Source organism: Canis lupus, chromosome 13 (assembly GCF_048164855.1).
Source record: "Canis lupus baileyi chromosome 13, mCanLup2.hap1, whole genome shotgun sequence".
In the NCBI taxonomy this organism is placed as follows: domain Eukaryota; kingdom Metazoa; phylum Chordata; class Mammalia; order Carnivora; family Canidae; genus Canis; species Canis lupus.
Genome location: NC_132850.1, coordinates 65,506,876 through 65,528,221, shown reverse-complemented (window position 1 = coordinate 65,528,221; position 21,346 = coordinate 65,506,876). Strand labels below are relative to the sequence as shown.

Here is a 21,346-nt window from a genome sequence, read left to right as displayed (position 1 = left end):
AAACATACAGTTGAAAAAAATATTAGAGAATGGAATGATGTTTATCATTGTGGGTTTGTAGTGGACTGTGACAAAAACTAAAATTAGGGTGAAGTTGGACATTAGCATTCTCTTCCATCTATTTTTGTTAACTCCTTTTCCATCTTTTTTCATTGTTGTTTTGCCTTTGACATTCTCCCAAATAGAAGATAACTTTTAAATATAATTTCCTTTCCAAATGCATTTACTTTCAAAGCAGATGTGCAAGGAGAAAAATTGCTCACCTCAAATATTCTAAAATCAAGTGCTTCAACTTGGGTCTTCTAGGAAGCAGACCCTGAGATATATATGAAGGGATTATCACTTTATTTGGGAGGTACAAGTTCTGAGGTTATGAGAATAAGGAAAAAAGAAGAGACGAAGTGAAAAGGAAGGCAAAGCAATGCAAAGTATGTACCCATCATGCAGATGCATCTCCAAAGTGCACCACAGAGACACTAAACTTTACTCATACAACATATTCACTCCTACATAAGCTATTTAAAGCATTTTAGAAACAAACAAACAAAAAAACTGCATCTTGAAGTAGTTCATGGAAGAAAGAATGAAAGAGAAATATGTCTGCCCCAATCACTTTCATCACCTATTTCTTGGACAAAATTCCATGCAGTGGGTGCTAATAGCCTCAATCTCTGGCCCTTTGCTGAATGAGGGGTCAGAATTCATACCGTGGACGTGGTGTTATCCAAGTCCAAAACAAGGGGCAACCTGGTATGGGTAGGGAGCTGAGAAGAGACAAAGGAAATAGTCAAAGGGCTCTTAAGACAGGCATATTGTTCGTGTCCCAACCCAATGAGCATTTGGGGCATCAAGACATCTTGTGGGCAGCCATATTCTAAGACAAGGAAGGAGTTTTCCAAAGTCTCTCAAATCATATCACCTGGGAAACTGTCTATACTATAAAACTTAAAGACAGGCTTCTAGATTTTTAGGGCTAGGAAGGGAAGTAGAGACTGGACAGAAAAAAGAAAAGAGGTCTTCACAAATAGTTTATGTTCATTCGAAATTAGGAAAGTAAAATATGAACTCTTTCCTCTTCTCATGTAAAATTTTATCCCAAACAGTAGAAACAGTACCTTGGTGTTTAAGAAAGGCTAAGGATGATGAATAACAGTTTTGTACCTCATAAAAGTACTTCACAATCTTATATTTTTAAGATAGGGAAGTAATTTAACCACCTGTCATACATAAACTAACTCATATATCTGAAAACTGTCAACACTACAATAATGCCTTTGCCAGTAAATCCACCTTTTTTCCCCCACTGTGACTGTTATTAAATCTGTGACAACAATGACTAAATTGATGGGAACCCCATAATAACCTAGAACTGGTTTCTTAGAAATCATCAGTTGTCAAAACTTGACTTTTTGATTCCCATTCCTTTAAGATAAGACCATTCTAGACAGCCAGACATTATAATACTTTAAATGAAAAGCTCTGGGCTCACTGAATTTCCATAATAGTTCATAGAGAGGAGGCGAAAGGAACCAAGAAAAAGAACAACTTGTTATCAGGGAGGATTATCCGATTGCAAAATGAGGAGAAAAATGTGGAGTTGGCCTCTGGATTTGGTGATAACACAGTCTCTGACCCATGAGCAAGCAGTCATCAAACTTTAATAATGGTAAGGAGAAGAACATAGAATTTTAGAGTAGATGCTTATCCAACGTGAAAAAGCCCCAGAATTTAGGCTCTTGAAATGAGCTAGGGAAAGCCAATCCAACTTAACATTAATCCATTATTATCTTTATCAACAAAACTATTTGCCAAGACCAGAAGTAGAAGGAAAGAAATATTAGGCAGTGTATTTTAAGTGTCGGGTATATAGAAAATGGATTCTATTGGAATCCCAAAAAGAGGCAATGTGTTGAGCTGCAAAAACCACAGGGAAAAGTTTCACAGAGTTTGGGAACTAAACTGGATCAAAGGCTCATAAAAATGAGCCCAGTGTGTTTGGAAGATACTGAGGAAAACTGTCCAGCTGGAGTGAAGAATTCTACAAAGAGTATTCAGAACAAGAGCCTTCTTGATGTGTGTGGTGTGACTGTGCAATAATTCAATTGATTTTCTTGGGTGACCTATGAAAATAAGACACATTGAGGCATGGTCACACCACATATTTCCAGTTGAAGCTCGGCAATGTCTGTTTACCACATCCTGAAAGACAGATTCCCGATAAAGAATCTGAGTAGTCTAGAAAACCACTTCAGAGGCATTTAACAGTGTTAACGCTGTTGGGTAGAAATCGGTAGGAGAGAACGGGGTGCGTTTCCTTTGTCATGGTAGAAGCAAGTGGGAAGTGTTGCCTATTATTCTTGGGTGGAGTTTCATCTCACATCTAAATCACACATTCAGTCATTCTTCTTACTCTCCATTTCAGGACAATTGTCATGTATCTAAAGTGATTAGAGAATTTTCTCATAGAAATTTTCTATCAAAGGATGGCAACATTAGAAATGTGTCTCCTAAAATAATCACATTTGAAACTTCTGTCAACATGATTTATCAATTATAGTTATGCCATGGTTCTTTGCATTCATAATATAATCCCCACTGATAACTTATTACTCTAATAAGTGGTAAAATATAAGGTTGAACCAGAGCCTGTGGCAGGGATTGGTACTAAATCCCACGATATCCTCTTACCCCATTGTGTGAGGAATATGTGATATTCCCATGACATCGCTGGTGATGTGAACCTTGATATCTCATTCATGAGCAGACAAGGTCACTGAATATAGTTTAGGGAGGGAAAACTCAATTTCCTTTTCAAAATCCTTCACCAGTGGTTCCTAAGGTCTCAAGTGTCCTGTCTCTTCCTTTCTTCCCAGGGAAGTCAGCTGACGGTGTCTTAATTTGAAACCCTGTCTTCCGAGCAACAAAGCACCCCCGAACTGCAGTAACATTATGCCGTGCTCGTGCTGAGACCCAAGAACCTTAGGGGGTCATTTGACACACCTCCTGTCTAACTCCAGAGTCACCTTACACAACTTCCAAAAGTGCCACCAGACCATAAACATATCCAGGCAGGGGAAGCTCACCACGTCCCAAGCTGCTGATCCCATTTCTTCCAAATCTCTACTTGAAAGAAAATTAAGGCGAGAGCTGCCCTCCTGGAATTTTAGTTCATTAATCCAAGTTGTGCCCTCTGAACTACACAGAGGAAACCTTTGCTGAGAAACTGGTCTGTGATTTGAAGTTGGCTCTCATAAACCCAAAATTTCTCTTTTCTACTCACTGCTTCAATGTCTATCTTTTCGGTCACGTGTGTGTGTGTGTGTGTCTGTGTGTGTGTGTGTGTGTCTTCAGTTACCACCAATGTTTTGTCCCTGGCTTTTGAAGAGCACCAGTGATTTCCTCACTGCTCACCCACCAGTGGCCTCTTCCTGAGCCTCAGCCGCCTCCCTCCACAGTATTTGATACGGTTGCCCTTCCCAAATCTTCCATCTAAAATCCACCCCCATTCTCGGCTTCCTGACTGGTCCTCCCCTCTTCACTCAACTCTGACAGCTCTTTTCCCGACTCCCACGCCACTTGTATGGGCGCCACCAACACTCTACTCTCCGTCTTCTTCTTCTTTTTCTTTTTTAAATGTTTTTATTGTGGTAAAACACACATGGCACAAAATTTCCTATCTTAACCATCTTTAAATGCTCAGTTCAGTGCTATTAAGCACATTCACACTGTTGTACGACCGTCGTCACCATCCATCTCTAGAACGCTTTTCATCTTGCAAAACTGAAATGCTATACCCACTATACCGTGATTTCCCAGTCCCTCCTCTCCCAGCCCCCGGCAACCACCATTCTACTTTCTATCCTTATGATTTTGCCTTCGTATTCTTTTTCATAATTCCATTAATTGTCACAAAATATCCATGGTCTCAGCATTAAGATAAATATTTACTTAGAATTTATCACTAGGCACTGTGGTAGATTCTGAAATTACAATCAGCTAACTGATTACTTTCTATTTTCAGCCCTATTTTCTAACCAGGTGATTGTCCAAACTGGTTGGCCATTAGGATCTCCTGGAGAGCCTTTTTTGTACTAAACTGTTTATTTTGTAATAATTTTAGATTTATAGAACAGTCGCAAAATACAGAGCATTCCTGTACCCCTATCACCCACTTTTCTTTCCTCTAATGTCATCATCTTGCAGTACCATGGTGCAGTTTCCAAAACAAAGAACCAACATTGGCCCATTAATATTGACTAAATGCAAGAGTTCATTCTAACTCCACTAATTTTCTGTCAGTGTGTTTCTCTGGGTCAAGATTACTAGTCTCCCCTGGTCTGTGATGGGTTCTCAGGTCTTTCCGTGTTGGCTTTAGTTTTTTTTTTTTTTTTTTTTAATGATTTCATTGACAAATTTGATGTGTACTGTTCAGGTATTTTGTAGAACGTCCTTCAATTTGGGATTTGTCTGATATTTTTATAATGATTAGACTAGGGTTATGGGTTTTAGGAGAAACACTATGGGAGAGAAGTGTTCTCCTCATGACACTACATGAGGGATGCATGATATCTACACGGCATCATTTGTGATGTTGACCTTGACCACTTAGTTGAGGTAGTGTGTGCCAGATTTTTGCACTGTAAAGTTACCATTTTCTTTTTCTTGTTCATACTCTATTCTTTTGAAAGAAGTCACCAAATCTAGCCTACACTCAAAAGGACCTCCTACATGGGGCAGTATCTACTTATAATTGCAATTACTCTGCAAGGAAATTTTTTTTCTCCTGGAAAAAAAGTCTTTAAAATTTTAGATTTGTGGAAACATCTCAATCAAATTTTAGTAGGTCTAGGGAGAGGCCTGATGATTTGTACTTTTTACATTTCTTGAACGAGTAATCAGTTTTGGGGTCCGCTGCTGTAATTCGAAGTCAATTTCCACATTTCCAAACGTTCATTAAGACATTTGAATGTCTCAAAAGTATTTTATATCCCCCATCCCAAAAAAAGGGGCAGCTTTCTTTCAATATGGCACCATAAATTTTTCTTCTCTCTCAGGTTAGCAGTCTTGGAGACAGCCCTAATTCCTCACTCCCTTTTCTTACCTACACATGGCCTGTCATTATATCCCATACATTCTTACTTAGAAGCATGTATTGAATTCATTCCTTTCTCTCCATTGCCTGGTCCAGGTTTTCTAGGCTATTTTCTAGCCTAGAGCACCAGCTTCCTCTTTACTTGCTCTTATTAGTCCCTCTCATCTGATCCATTCTGCGCATGAAAACTCAATCTTAAAACCACTGCATTCCCTGGGGTGCCTGAGTGGTTCATTCAATTCAATGTCCGACTCTAGATTTGGCTCTGGTCTTGATCTCAGGGTTGTGAGACTGTGAGATGGAGCCCCCTCCCCTGTCAGGCTCTCTGCTAGGTGTGGAGTCTGCTTGAGATTGTCTCTCCCTCTCCCTCTGCCTTTCAACCTTCCCACCCCCTGCTCTCTCAAAAACAAAACAAAACAACAAAACAAAACCCTAAAAAACCAAAATCCACTGTGTTCCATGTACTAATCTCCTACTGGAATTACTATAATAGCTAGTCATTATCCATTATTATTACACACTCAAGAAGGAGGTCCCCTGATATGACTTAGGGACAAAAATGACATCTTTAACGTTAGAGAATGGAGCTGTCATAGAAAAGGGGTGAGGGGAGTCAGTGAGAAGAACAAAGCTCATAAAATTTGTTCCCTTATGTTTTACTCTGTAGTCAGGAGTTAATTCTCTTGAATTGGTCCTCTTAGATTAGCCTCTTTCTCCAAATGCAATTACTACTCTAAGATGGGCCTGGAGTCACTGAGAGGGGCACTTGATGGGATGAGCACTGGGTGTTATGCTATATGTTGGCATATGGAACTCCAATAAAAATATATATATACAAAAATATATTAAAAATGAAAAAAGAGATGGCACTGGAGCTACCTCGTGGTTATGAGCCGCCCTTAGCCTTGGAAAGCCTACCAGTACATGGTTATGAGCTATGAAGCAAACCACTCGAGTCAGCCTGTAATCTGTATTTAAGTAAGATGAGGCCAGCCCTTTACCAAGCTATGGGGCATGCAGTTCATCTTTTTCTGGTGGTGGCAGCCAATACCTAAATTTCATGAGCAAATCTCATTCTATCAGGTCATTCTACTCAGTAAAACTGGGCACAGCTACCATCTAAGTGAAGAACTGCCTAAAATAAGTCATTGTCTGCAAATTCAGAGATATTAAAGATGGAATATAGAGAGCCATTGAGAAACATGAGGGCTCTTTGTTTTTGATTATGGAAGCGTGTGCATACGTGTGTGTGTGTGTATGAAGTTTACAGCATGATCTTTGTGACTGATTATGAGAAGCTGCTGGTCTAGGAGGACTCCTGTGCTATGTGCACTCAGATTCATTTATTGAACAAATGTTTTTTGAACACTTACTATGTACAAGCACTGTTCTGGACCCTGGGAATATAGCTGCAGATAAATCAGACAAAAATCTCTGCCATCAAGGAACTTACATTGCAATGGAACTGTTTAAAGCACTCTCAAAAGCATGGTTATGATGGAGTAGATTTCTGATTTTTCCCTTTGCTTCTAGTGGTGAATATTACAGCAATTTCCTTTGATGAAAGCACAAACACCAACACTCCCACTGGCATAAGGAATGCAATAATTCTGCTTCTCCTTTTCAGTCAATACCTATGAAATAATTTTAAATTATCTGCATATTCACAAATGTGAGAATATTAATAATATACTGAACATGTAGTAGTCAATTATTCTGCTAAAATCTTTTCCTGAATTATCTCATTTTATCCTCAAAACAATTCTGTTTCAGATGTCCCCAGATGATAGACATTATTATCATTGATACCATTCTCTAGATGAGACAATGCAGCATAAGAAGATTAAATAACTTTCTTGGTGTTACAAGGTAATATTACAGAACAACTTTTATACATGGCTATCTACTCTTTATAATCTGAAAAAAACATTTTCTTATTTTGTCATAAGAAAACTCTCTAAAATAATTTATTTTTCCAGTTTTCTGATTTTTAGGAATAAATTTTGACAGTGTATCATCACTCATTTTTCCATTATGACAGTTTTATTTCTTTTTAATTAAGATAACTATTTGTTTAATTAAAAAAATGTGATAACTCCATTTTGATGAGATTGCCTAAAATATTAAAACTATCTCCTAAATATTTTATTTTTTTCTTTGCTAGTACAGGCTGACTTTTGTGTCTGGTCCAACCTTAAGATACTGGGTTTGGGTGTCAAAGCTAGGCAAGTGCTGTAAAGGTTTTTACTGCATAAAACTAGGATCAAAATTGGCAGATGAAGAAGAATCTATAGAGACATTTTTAGAAAGCAGATATGCATTTTGCTTTTGCAGGATTGTTTTTTGCATGTGTTCCTTTCTAACAAAAGCAGTCAAATAGAACTCTTTTGAGAATTTTTATCTGTTTCCTCTTTCATAACTAGTGGGAGCAGGAATTTGAGAAATAAAGGCAAGAGAAAGTTTTTCTATCAATTAGTAGACCCTGGTTACATTAAGGAAGTATCCAGAATCAAAATATCCATAATTTAAAAAAATGTTGATCATAATTAATGATTTCTTCTGCACTTTCCTGTTATCTATCATAATAGTTCATCTTTATCCAGAACTTACTATGTTCCAGGCACATTTTAAGTGCTTTATACAGTAATTAATTCAATCCATATAATAGCCTTGGTTCTACTACTACTGGCTTTTATAGATGAAAAAACTGAGGCCACAGGGGTTTAAAAGATTTGCCCAAGATCAAAGTGTTGGGAAGTCATAGCACCAGGGGGGTCATGCATAGACACAGCCTCACTCAGAGTCTACGCTCTTGACCACAACATCAGACTGCCTCAGGATATGCTCCTTTTAGCCATTCTCAGTCTGTGAGGTCCTGTGGGTCCTCTCAGGAGCATCATCCCCATGAACTGGTCACTATTGGCTAGGGTAGTCTGGGCCTAGGATATAGGTAGGCAGGTTTCGTGGCTGGGAAAAAGAAAAAGAACCAGGAATCCGGAGTTCAGCGCCGCCTTCAGCCCAGGGCCTGATCCTGGAGACTCGGGATCGAGTCCCATGTCGGGCTCCCTACATGGAGCCTGCTTCTCCCTCTGCCTGGGTCTCTGCCTCTCTCTCTCTGTATCTCTCATGAATAAATAAAATCTTTTAAAAAAAAAAAGAAGAACCAGGAATCCAAGAACCTGAGGCATATCCAGAATCGGGGATGCCACAAAGATATGAGTAAACATCAGGGAAAGCAAAGCTGGTAGGAAACAAGTAGGATGAACTTCAATGCTCTTCAATGAGTCGGGAGACCCAGATCCCTCTTCAGTGCAGTGATATGTCATTGCATTGCACCTGAGTGTCCCATCTCCCCCTTCTACCTCATTCGGCAACAAATATTTGTCTACTATGATCTAGGCTCTATACCTCATCTTTATAGTTCATGTTCATAAAGCCAGAACCTCAGACAAGTTACTTAATGCCTTTGTGTTCCATATCCTCCCATATAAATGAGAATGAGAATGATGCGTAACTTGTGCATTAGATGGATAGTGTTATATGGATACAATGAGTTATTAGGTTCTTAGAAGAGTGCCTGGCATGCATACGACATAACTGCTCTCTTATTATTTGCGGTTTGAGGACCAAATGAGATGATATGAAAATGCTCTTTCAACTGTAGAGGTCCCCAAAATATAAAGGGTTATGTTGGGATTCCATAGCAAAGCTCAAGTAGGTATCTGCTTGTGTCATCAGCAACATCTTGCATCAGTCACCCTAGGAGATGGGACCAGTCAAGTGTCAGAAACTCAAAATGACATCTCAGTGGGGAAGTGGTCATGAAAAAGTCAAGTCTGGATCTCCTGAAAGTGTTTCATTCAGTTCCGATGACAATTTTTTGGCCTTCGTACTAGGCTTCCAGGAGTAGGGGGCAAAGGCAAGCTGACCACTCCTGCTCTGAAAGGCTTGGGCCAGGTGACTCACCCCAAGGGAGGGGGCATGGATCTGTGCATCATCACATGCTTCAGTCTAACCAGCAAGAAATCCAGACCATTGATGCCTATGAAATATTTATATATAACGTTAGATCACTTAGGGATTCTTCAACATTAGCAAGTCAGACTGCAGTGCCCCTGGGGGGCTCAGCGGTTGAGCATCTGCCTTTGGCTCAGGGCGTGACCCCAGGGTCCCGGGATCGAGTCCCCCATCAGGCTCTCTGCAGGGAGCCTGCATGCATCTCCCTCTACTTGTGTCTCTGCCTCTCTCTGTGTCTCTCATGAATAAATGAATAAAATCTTAAAAAAAAAAGTCACACTTTAGTCCGCCTCCACAGCAAATCTGTCTCCACATCTATAGGATCCGCTACAGGCTTTTATTCCATTCAATACTAAACAGAACCTATGAATATAGCAACTTGGTTACTCCCAGCTAAGGAAACGTGTGTCTCAAAAAGTTATAATCAAACAAGAGAGCAAATTACCTCACACCTCCTAGAATCCAAAGGGCGTTTTTAAACAACCCATTGGAGAATGCCCTGAATTCCACGCCCTTCCTGCCCCTCTTGAAACACTTATTTTAAAAGTCCTGATTTTGCCTGAGATCTGCCTTTGAAGCAAACACATGAGAGGCACGAAGCAGCTTGAATCCTCAGTAGGAACAGAAGAAACAGAAGTAAACATAGTACGTGCAAAACAGAAGTCCTCTTGTGAAAGGGTCTCTAGCATTGCTAGAAGCAAGTCCCAAGTAAAAAAGATGAGGAAATAAGTCTTTCTACTTCTCTGAATTGTGTGCATGTTTTGCCAACAAGAAATAGAACTGTTTTCTTTACCGAATCTATTTTTTTTAATGACTGGACATTATCACAAACCTGCATTCATCCAGTCAATTAACTAATAGGTTTTGAGGCCCTACTATGTGCCAGGCACGCTTTCTGCCTCCCCTTCTAAAAATAAATAAGGCTAAGTGAATAAATACACCCATGATTTTGCAAAGAGGGAAACGTTATATTCCTAACTCATCCTCTTCTACTACCAACTCAGGCACTTTTAAATAAAAAAGGCTGAACACAAACATCATTATACTTTGGTTGGACTTTTCGTCACTACTCTACTCTCTGGGGTACATACTACACATCTTTTTTTTTTTTCATACTACCTACACATCTTTAAAAAAATGTAAGGAATGGAATAAAAGTAGTTTGTGGCTATTTGAATTGATCTTGCTGATAATCAAAGTAGGTTATTGCCTAAGTTATCTGAGCTAAGATGAAATACCCCCTCTCTCTCCAACCATCTAAAAAAATACTCCTCTCATTTCTTTAAATTTTAGCAGAGATTCATTTGAATTACTCAACTTCCTTCTGTAAGGCACCAATATGCCCAGGACAGCGAGCTGTTACAGGCGTTACACAGCAAACCCACCTTAATTTAAGCTGGCTCTCTTCTTAAATTTTACTTTGGAACCCTCCCGACCCCGGCCCACTGGTCTACAGATTTTTTTGTGGAGCCGGGGGATTGTCGTGGCAACTTGGGAAGCGTATCAGGATCACTGCTTGGGCCTAGCTGCCTGCGGCCTGGATTCTGGATTGCCTGAGCATCCTGGAAGCTGCTAACCCTAACAGAGAGCTGGCAAGCCTGGCCCATGATTCAGAGAGCTGATCCAAGGTACAGCTGGGAGCCTGGCCCTCCCCCTGTCCCCTTGACTGTCCTCCTAGTGACACTCGTGTCTATGTCCAGGCATGACCTGACTACAATAAAAGGGTGAGAAAAACCAAGATGGGGTTCTTGTGCTGGGCTCTGAAGACTTGAGGCGCACTAGGGTAAGGGGGTGAGCAGTGTCAGCAGAGATCCTGGGACAGACACGGCACTCTCTGTCCTCAGGGCCTTTGCCATCGGCACTGCCTCAGGCAGCCCAAAGCATCAACAAGGACACCTTCAGTGGGAATAAGCAAAGCAGGCCTGCAGTGGTGGGGCCTTCCAGAATTATTTGGGAATTTCCACCCAACAACTGAGAATGGAGCAACAGCAAAAATCAATTTGTGACAGCTGTTTATGTGCAAAACCTGGGGTTTTGAGGAGGAAAAAACATTTGTGATGCTCTTCTAAGCCAGAAGTGTAGCCTAAGAGGCAAAGCCCAAAAATTTTCAGCATTTAGGGCTTCACTTATGTCATTTGTACAATGGGAATTTTACTTGCTGCCCCCTACCTTCTTTGTAACTTGGAAACTAGATATACAGCATGAGGACAGGCATATTCTCAAGCAGAACTTCCATCAACTCACAGATATCAATGTTTTCAATTTTAATGAGGAGGGGAACCTATTTTTAATCTTAAAATGATTCATTTTTTAAAAGGTAACTTTTTCTTACACCTTTTTCACTGGTTATGATTTCAGTTTTAGTTTTATACAGCAAGTGAATGAGAGGGAGAAATTAAACAATTTAAAAAGGAGATAATCTGATTTCTTTGAGATAAAAAAGATACTTTAAGCAAAGTTATTACCTCTTTTTAAAGATTTATTTACTTATTTTAGAATGAGAGAGAGTGTGTAGGCCCACTAGTGTGAGCTGGTGGAGAGGGAGAGGGAGAGAGAGTCTTCAATCAAGAGTTGGATGCCTAGCCCTCTGAGCCAGCACGTGCCCCAAAGTTATTGCCTCTTTACCTGTTTCTCAAAGAAATAAGCATCCGTGGTTCTCCGTTATTATAAAGTTTGTATGAAATAAAGATCCCATTACAAAGTAAATCAAAGCTCTATAGTGTTGGACAAAAATCTCTCTTAAACTTCCCAATGGAAACGTTAGTTAAAGATGAGTACAGGGGCATCCGGGTGGCTCAGTCGTGAAGCGTCGGGCCTTCGGCTCAGGGCGTCCCGGGGCCCCAGGGTGGAGCCCTGTGGGGATCCCCTGCTCAGTGGGGAGCCTGCTTCTCCCTCTCCCTCCATCACCTCCCCTGCTTGTGCTCTCTTACTGTCTCACTGTCAAATAAATAAAATCTTTATAAAAATAGATGAATACAATGTCAAGTTGCTAAGGACCTTTGGCTCATCTAAAGCAACTCCTTCATTTTACAAATGAGAAAAACAATGTCCAAAAAGTTGGCATTTATAGACGTCTCAGAGCCCCAGAATGGCAGAGCCGGAACTAGGTCTCATGAGTGCTCCATGCCCGTTCCCAGGGCACTTCTCCACCCGCCCCTCCTCCCTGGTCACACTCACACCCACGTGCATTACACAGTGCATTGCTCACCTTTTCTTCAAAAAGTAAATAACATTGAACGTATGATTTAAATTAGGAATGAGACTGAAAAGTCAAGCATATGTGAGAAAAATAGAACCACTTCACAGGAGCATTGATGCCAACAAATCACATCTTTTGGGATTTTGCAAGCCCTGGAATTTTAGGTGACCTGGAGACGGAATTCAGTTCCCTAAGCCAAACATTCAACAGGGCAGTTCCATCACCGATTACCTTGAGTGTAAGAAGGCACTGGATTAGAGTTTGTTTTCTTTTCGTTTCTGCCTTGTGACAAGTTTTGAGGCAACAATAAAGCGTTCTGTGATAGGGAAGGGGGAAGAATGTCTATCAACCTGGAATAATCACTTCTATCATGACATTTGTGCTGGCACAGAGCCCTAATCTAGGCCTTAACTAGTTTGTCTGGACTATACCTGAGACACTCAGGTGCTCTGGCCCCCAGCTCCCTCCCCTAACCCCACACTGCCCCCTCAGTCATTGGCCTCTCCTGCTTATTCCAAATCCTACCCAAGAATCTAGTCACCCGTTGGGTTCTTTTCCCAGCTTGTCCTGCTGCTCCATCCTTCACTGGCAAGCTACTGTTCTCTGGTTTTATGAAAGTCTCTCTTATAGTTTCATATTGATTAGTCTTGCATTCCCAAATTCAGAACAACATCTTTAAAAAAACTTTCTCTTTTATTTGAGAGTGTGTGCATGTACAAGGGGGGGGGAATGGGGAGGAGCAGAGGCAGAGGGAGAAGCAGACTCCCCACTGAGCAGGGAGCTTGATGTGAGGCTGCATCCCAGACCCCTCAGATAAAGACCTGAGCCAGAGGGAGCCACCCAGGTGCCCCTCAGCATAACACCTCTAGGCAGGACTCATGGCTTAGGAGTCTCCTGAGCCCTATTCCCACCCCTATCCCCACATCCTCTAACATCTTGATGACTGTCCAGATTTTCAGTCAATACTTTGTTGGACAGTCCAGACAGAGTGAGGAAGAGAACACCTGCTGCATCCAAGCAACGCTGCCCAGAGCATCAGCAGTGGTCCTGGGCCCAGCTCTGTCTGCCCCTTGCCCTTCTGCAGACTCCACGGGATGCCCCTACTACAGTGTCACTGACTTCTTTCTCTGCTGGGTTTCTTTCTTTTCTTTTCTTTCTTTCTCTCTTTTCTTCTTTTCTTTTCTTTTTTCTTTTATTTCTTTTCTTTTCTTCTTTTTCTTTCTTTTTCATTTATTCATGAGAGATACAGAGAGAGAGAGGCAGAGACCCAGGCAGAGGGAGAAGCAGGCTCCATTCAGGGAGCCCAACATGGGGCTGGATCCTGGGTCTCCAGGATCACGCCCTGGGCGGAAGGCAGGCGCCCAACCCCTGAGGCACCCAGGGATCCCTGTGGGGTTTCTTAAATCCGTCTGTTCTCCCTAACCACGGCCCGAAGTCAGATCCACTTCCAACCAAGGTCGTCATACATGTTTAGCCACCTCTCTTCCTCCCAGGACCATGGCCAAATGAAAGTGTCTGTGTAGACCCCACCTGTCTCCCCACCACATGAGAAACCCGGCCTCCCCCAGGCTTGCAGGTAGAGGGGAGGTGGCGGAGACAGGTAAGCCATAAGCTGCAGCGACTCCCCTCCTCCCACACTCATGCCTCCAGCCCAGGTGTCCCCGCCGCTCAGTTCAGCCAGGACCCCACATCCCGCTGCTCCCTCCCCCTGCCTCCCGCGACGGGACCGGGATGCCGAGGCCTGTCCTGCTGCGAGGCTGGCCCAGGTGCGCCCTCCCGGTCCCCTCGCACATGCAGCTGCGGGAGCCTCCCCAGCACCTGAGTCCCAGCTCCGGGCAGGTGAGGAGGGCCTCTGGCCGACCGGCCCCCTAACCTCGGGCCCCAGCAGTGTCCCCCCGCCCCCCAGTGCTCCTGAGCCCAACCGCCCAAATTGAATTTTTCTCAATGAAGAAAAGTTTTCCGTGCCCCGTTTTGCCTTAAAATAGGAAATGATATATTCCTAGTAAACGCGTCTGCGTTGCGCAGCTGCTGCCCCGGCCAAGCCCGCCTCCGCTCCGCGCTCAGTCCCTGCCCCGGGCTGTCGCGCAGCCCCGACCCGCCCCGACCCGCCGCGGCCTCGGTGCTCCCGGCCCCCCGCCCCCGCAGGTGCCCTCCCCCGGCCCCGCACCCGGCGCTCCAGGGCAGGGGGGCGCCCCCTCCGAGCAGTCCCCCCCCGGGGCCCGCCCTCTTCCGGGGACTCCGCCGCGCCCCTCCCAGGCCGGGCACCTGCGCCAGCGCCGGGCCTCGGGACCCCTTCCGCCGGCGTCGGGCAGCCGCGCAGGTGCGGTCCTGGCAGGTGCGGCCCCGCAGGTGCGGTCCTGGCATCGCGGCAGCCCCGCCAGGTGCGGCCTCGCAAGTACAGCCCCGGCAGGTGCGGCCCCGCAGGTGCGGTCGGTGCGACCCCGGCAGGTGCGGCCCCGCAGGTGCGGTCGTGGCAGGGGCGGTCGTGGCAGGGGCGGTCCTGGCATCGCGCAGCCCCCGCAGGTGCGGCCAGGTCGCCAGACGCAGAGCCCGCCCCCCGCGCCCCCGCCCCGGGCCCCGCGCCCCCGCCGCCACTTACCGAGGCCGAGGGCCAGGAGCAGGCGCGGGGCGGCCCGGTCCATCGGCCCCACGAGCCCCGCCCCCCGCGCCGTCGCGGCCCCGCGGATCCCGAGCCCCTTCCCGCCGGGCTGGGCGGCGACTGCGGCGGGGACCGAGCCGGTTTAAGGCCGCCCGCTCCGCACACGCCCCGCGGGAGGCGCCGACGCCGCCGGCAGCCCCCACGCGCCTCCCCCCCGGCGGCCGCTCCCCTGCCCCGGCCGGGTCCCGCCTGCCTCCCTGCGCCGGGGACGGAGTGGGCGGGGGGGAGGGAGGAGGTAGGGGAGTGGGGGGGCGGGGAGAGGGGAGGGGGGCGGGGGGGAGGAGGTAGGGGAGTGGGGGAGTGGTAAGGGGGGCGGGGGGTGGGGGGAGGTAGGAGAGTGGGGGGAGGAGGTACGGGAGTGGGGGGGAGGTAAGGGGGCGGGGGGTGGGGGGAGGTAGGGGAGTGGGGGGCGGAGGGGGGTAGGGGGCGGCGGGTGGGGGGAGGTAGGGGAGTGGGAGGGGCCGGGGGAGGGGGGGGAGGTAGGGGTGGGGCGAGGGGTGGGAGGAGGTACGGGAGTGGGGGGGCGGGGGTGGACGCGGAATGGGGTGGGGGCAGGCAGGGGGCGGGGGGTGGGGGGCGGGCAGGGGTGCAGCCGGTCCACGCGGCCCTCCCCCCCGCGGACCTCCGGGCTGCACCTCGGGAAGCCTCTCTCAGCTCAAGTGTGCCGAGCTCCGGGGTGGGGTTCGCTCCCGCGAGGCGCCCTGGACGCCCCCGCCCTCGCGCCGCCCCGCGCCTTCAGCCCTCGTGGCCTCTTTCACCCTAGAGACCCGCTCCCTGCGCCGCGCCTGTGGAGGGGGACGCCGGGGCTGGCGGCTTCCCGCGCCCGCACTCGGTCCCGCACCCGCGCCCGCGCCCGCTCCCGCCCCCGCACCCGCCCCTGCTCCGGTCCGCCCCAGCGTCCCCGCGCACCGAGGCGCCCGCTCGGCCTCCAGCGGCCCGAGGTCAGGCTCCCTCCGGGCCGGCGCCCTCCCGTGGCGCCCGGAACCCAGGAAACACTCCCCAGCCCGCGGGCCGCACTCCGGCCGTCTGCGCCTGCTTCCTCCCCGTTGTTTAAATTAAACCAGTTGCTATGAGCCCTTCTCCACATGGGACGTTTCATTTCAAAACCAATTCTTACTACTTCAGTGCCCCAGGTAACTGATGTATGCGGGGGAATAAAAGTCAACCGTTAATGCTCAGAATCCCCTGCTAGCCCCGTATGAGAGGCCGTAAAGCACTGATAGGGCCGGCGTGGGTTTAGAGAAATCCAAGGCTGTGGGATAGAAGGTTACTGCACCCCAAGTGAAAAGGGCAGGTGCACAGAGGACAAGGGACTCGGCCCTCGTCATCTGCCTCCCCCTCTCCTTCCCTCTTCTTTTCTGATATTCCCTCTTCCCTCCAGGCCTCCGTTAAAGCATCTTTGGCTCTGAGATCTAGAAGCCGTCCTGCTATCCCCAGCAGAACACCGCTATTTTCTTTTCTTTTTCCATAGATAAAAAATAAAGCACATCTAAGCCAAAAAAAAAAAAAAAAAAAGGCTGATTGTTCAATATTATAAAATGCCCAGACTTGATGTAAGTATTCATCATTCATGCCATTCAAATGGTAAATTAACTTTTTCAGGCCACTAGAGTATGAAACAGTGTGATTTAACATAGAGATAAATTAATGGCCGGCCCCGAGGGCTTTATTTAATGCCAGAAATAAAATGAGTGCTCTGGGGAATGGGACTTCCAGATTTCCTGGCACTGGAGGCCCGGTCTCTCCAAGGTCAAGCCACTGTGCTTTTCCTTCCTTTCTCCTTCCTTCTTTTCTACCTACCCCCTTCCTTTTTTTCTTTCTTCTTCCTCCTCCTCTTCCCCTTCTTTCTCTCTCTCCTCAATTCCTTCACTCATGGAGGAAGGGGACTCTGGGATCCAGCCACACAACTCTGCAAGAGTCTGAGCTTTCTGTGGCCTCCTTCGGGTCACTGGGGTGTGTCTCAGTGCTTCAGATTTTAAGCTGAGCTGCTACTAAGAAAAGCCTGGGTCGAAACCGCCAGAGTCACAAGTTAGGACTCGTGTCCCCAGGAGTCCCAGCCAAGGGATCGCTCGGCAGTGTCTTGCCCGTGCCAGTGCCGGGCAGGTGGCAGGTGAGACCAGCCCTCCAGGTCGGTATGAGGCTGGGGCGGGTTCCTCGGGAGGGCCTTCCCGCCCGCAGAGCGGCCTCAGCTGGAACACTCCTCCCCGCCTCGGACAGGACAACAGAAGCTTGTGGTTGCTTGTGGGACACAAACACACACGGGTGGTGGTAGAAAGGAAAATTTCAGAATGTGTCCTTTCGAGGTCAGCCTGTATTCTCCAGATTGTCGCTTTGGGGCACTCGGTATAAGGAAGGCTCCCTAGTGGTCATTAACTTTATTTAATTCAGCAAGAGTGAGTGAATAAAAACAAGTATGAGTGCTGAAAAATTAAAAAAATAATATTTTGTAGTAATGATAAACATTTTGCATTGTAGATTATTAAAAGTTAGTAGCACAATTTATGTCAAGAACTTTCAAATATTCCACTTGAAATCACTGACTAGTCTCTAAGGAAAACCAGCGAAAAATCACTAAGCAAAAGCTGTATTCAAGTGATTTTGTTTAATCTAGTTTTTCTGGAAGAGGGGATTATTTTTTTTTCCTTATCTCACTGTACTTTCTTTTTTCAGACTTTCAGGGATCCTTTTTTAAAAATCAAGTTAGTTATTTTAATTCCAGCAAAGGCAGCACACACTGTTGTGTTGGTTTCAGGTGTGCAGTGTGGCGATGCGATGCGATGCGTGCGGGCGTTACTCTGCGCTCATCGCGGTAAGTACCTATTACACCTATTATCTATTTCATCCATCCCCCTACGCACCTGTCCTAAGGATCCTTCTTTTTATATGTATACCTCACTCTGTTTGACTTGCCGTATTTTTAAAATAGTAGCTTGATACAAATTTAATGAATCTAAGATATAATTTTCTCTATGATATTATACATATTGGTTTTAGCTCATCATAGTGATCTTTATCTTTACTCATATTAATATATACACCAAAAAGACAACTTCTGGTCTTTTTAAAAAAAATCTGGGCTTTTTGTGCTGGCCCTAGTATAGACTAAGTAGGCAAACACCTCGTTGGCATAATTTTAATACCAAAATATGCTACAATATAGCAAGGCCTTAGATATCCCAACCTAATAAGCCTGCCATAGTGGCTCCATCCCCTCCTACGTGGTCCCTGAGTACGACACTCCTCTGGGTAGGATAACAGAAGTGACATATATAACCAACCATACAAGTGATTTTGGAGTCTGTTCCTTCGGTTCAAATTGGAGCTGCGTCACTGAATCCCACAAATCACTCACCTTTCTGAGCCCAGTGTCCTCCTCTCTAAAATCTGATGATTTAGATGATTTAGATCTGATGATTTGCAGTTTTTATGAGCCCCAATAATAAATACCTCTAAGGCAAAAATCTTGCATATTAGATGTTATTCAGTGAATTACAGTTATCATATTACTATTAAAACCTATTTATAGGTACAGAGAAAGTGGGAGCTGGCTTCGTTCACTAGCCCTTTCTTACTAATAGTTGTGGGGGGAAGGAAAGAGCACCCAGCAAAGCCCCGATGGGAAAGACATGCTGAGCCTAAAATTCTGTGGATTTGGGCCCCATCTGCCTCTTCACCCTCCTTTAGACCCTTCTGACCTTCTCCGCCCTCCTTTTTTATCCCTCACCTCTCTTTCAACTCTCTTTTAAAGGACCAGGATGACACATAACTCAAGGTGTGATAATTTATTAAGTATTATGCTTTGAAGGTCTAAATAAACGAGCTATCTAGTTTTCCGAAGTCCAAAGAAATAAATTAATCTTTTAAGTCAAAGAAATTAATATTCAATGAGCTTATAATAAAGTAAGTAGAATATAAATCCTCTAGGCTCTAGATGCTCGTGCCCTCTCCTCCTTCAACTTTTTAGGAAGTAAAAAGGAGTAGGATGTGAGCAGCAAAACAGGGAAGGAGAGAAGACTTAAGTTTGAAATAATTCTTTAAAAAGATCTTTCATGGAAGCAGAATGGTATTTTCAAGAGGTGGATTAGTAAGAAAGTGATATCTATCCTTGTATCATGAACATTTCTCACCCTTCATTTTAGGGTAGAAACATTAGTATATTGGTTCTAATCTCAGTATAATTTAGTGGCCTTTATGAGTCCCACAAACAATTCAGTTATGTCCTAACTTCATAATCCTTGGAGTTCAAGGTTTTTGTTTTTTTTTTCTTTTTCAGAGATAACCATGTGTGTTCATTTAATGATAGCTTTAAATAGCTTTTATGTTTCTCATAGTATAATTTTTTTCTAAAATATTTCTTTAGGGACGCCTGGGTGGCTCAGCGGTTGAGCATCTGCCTTCAGCCCAGGGTGTCTCCCAGGGTCCTGAGATCGAGTCTCACGTCGGGCTCCCCACAGGGAGCCTACTTTTCCTTCTGCCTGGGTCTCTGCTTCTCTTTCTGTGTCTCTCATGAATAAATAAATAAAATCTTAAAAAAATAAAAATAAAAAGTTTCTTTAGCCCTGTAATATATACCTACCATCTGTTTGTAAATACAGATTTTTTTTTAAATGTCAAAACTGGGAGGGGACACTTGGGTGACTCTGTCAGGTAAGTATCTGACTTCTACTTGACCTCAGGGTCCTGGGGTGGAGCTGTGTCTGGCTCTGCGCTCAGCGGGGAGTCTGTTTGTCCTTCTCCTTTGCCGGCCCCCCCTTCCCCTCCCCTACCCACTCATGGTTTCCTTTTTCTCCCTCTCTTTCAAATAAATAAATAAATAAAAATCTAAAAAAAATAAACAACAACAACAAAAAACCTAAAATGTTCAAACTGATATACAATGTTCACAAATGATTTAGCAAGAAGTAGGATATCATGCCTGCAGAATTTTCTGCTATTTTTGTCTTCAGTTCCTGATATATTGGAAGTCTCTATTGTCTCTACTAATGACTACTAGAGGCCTTTAATGCTTTTGTCTTCAGTATTACCACCTAATGCTGGTCCATATAGATAGTTATTTTTGAGACTCAAAAAGTTGTAACCCACAAATGCAAAGAAAACCAAGTGAACATCTCTCTTTAAATTTGCTGTGTTTAGATTTTGTGCCCTGGGGAAAGAGAAGAATAGATTTGGGTGAGCATATAGTCTCTTCTACAGCTACCAAATGAAATGAGAAAGAATACATGTGTGAATACACATATGCAGGATAATCACATTGATTCATTGTTTGATAAGACATTGTCTGCCCCAGAGAAAGTGATACTCTTGCTAACCTTGGTTCTAGGCTGAAATTTTAACCAGATATTACGGATATTATGTATGAAACTACTTTGGCAACTAAAAAGTTATACACAAGTGTGAAGTACTATGATTATTTCTCATTTTAGCTTCATGCTCTGAAAAAATACATAATGAAAATGTAAACATTTACCCCTAACAATCATAGCTAATTTACAATTTATCAGTCCCAAGCTACATATTTTTTGATACTTTAACATCTTTGACATCCAGATGTATTTCTGCTGCTGCCAAGCAGTAGTTATAATGAAGTTGCCATGGCTTGTGCAGAGTTTCAAAGGCTTAGAAGAAAATCCTGCAGACCAACGGGGAACACCCTTTTAAGTAATGCTACATCACCAACACTTAAAGGCATGAAGGAAAATAATGTGTGGAAAGACAAAAATACCAATGATTCAAAGTTGAAAATGTTTAGGAAAAGTAGAACTTGGAATTGAAAAAAGTCTTAGAAATATATTAAACTTATTTCACTTAATATTTGTTCCTTCTTATGCATACATGATATTAATATATATGTATACTAATACTGATGTGTATATGCATAACATATTCTAAGAATTGATGTATAAATAAGTCTAAAATATCTCTTTCAACTAGAGTAAAATTAAAATCCTAAGTAATAAGAAAGCATTGGTTATAATTTAAATTTTTTAATTAAAAAATTCTTCTTGTCATAAAATAATGGTGCATCTTATCAATGGCCTTTCAATATTAGATAAAATATGGCATTTTGGACTCAAATTATCTTTTAAGGAAATTTTTATTTTGTTTTATTTTAAGATTTATTTATTTATCTGAGAGACAGAGAGAGAGCAGGAGGAGGGACAGAGAAAATCTGAAGCCGACTCCCCACTGAGTGCAGGGCCTAATGTGGGGCTTGATCCCTTGACCCCCAGATATTAACCTGAGCTAAAACCAAGAGTCAGATACTCAATCAAGTATACCACCCAGGCACCCCTGGACTCAAAATGATAAACTCCTAGGATCCTCTAGTCTGGGACAGCTCTCCTACAGATATGCTGGTGACTCAGTTTATGACTTCAGG

General features: G+C 44.4%; 1 protein-coding gene and 1 long non-coding RNA gene across 4 annotated transcripts in view; one reads left to right on the top strand and one right to left on the bottom strand.

Annotated features, from left to right (window-relative positions):
• BTC (betacellulin) overlaps window positions 1–15,021 on the bottom strand; it is a 43,366-nt gene extending 28,345 nt beyond the window's left edge. Inside the window, exon 1 of one of the 3 annotated variants that reach the window (XM_072773856.1) lies at window positions 14,908–15,021. Coding sequence is in view for 1 of the 3 variants with exons in the window: in XM_072773858.1 (XP_072629959.1) it covers window positions 14,908–14,950 (43 nt within the window). In the remaining 2 variants the exon portion in view is untranslated. The remainder of the gene's footprint in view (window positions 1–14,907) is intronic. The other 2 variants (XM_072773858.1, XM_072773855.1) reach the window with 2 other exon arrangements.
• An 889-nt stretch (window positions 15,022–15,910) lies between these two features.
• LOC140602280 (uncharacterized) lies at window positions 15,911–19,520 on the top strand. The gene is made up of 3 exons (XR_012005256.1): window positions 15,911–17,077; window positions 17,720–17,776; window positions 19,328–19,520. It is a non-coding gene; the product is annotated as an uncharacterized lncRNA (long non-coding RNA).
• Window positions 19,521–21,346: the final 1,826 nt, after the last annotated feature.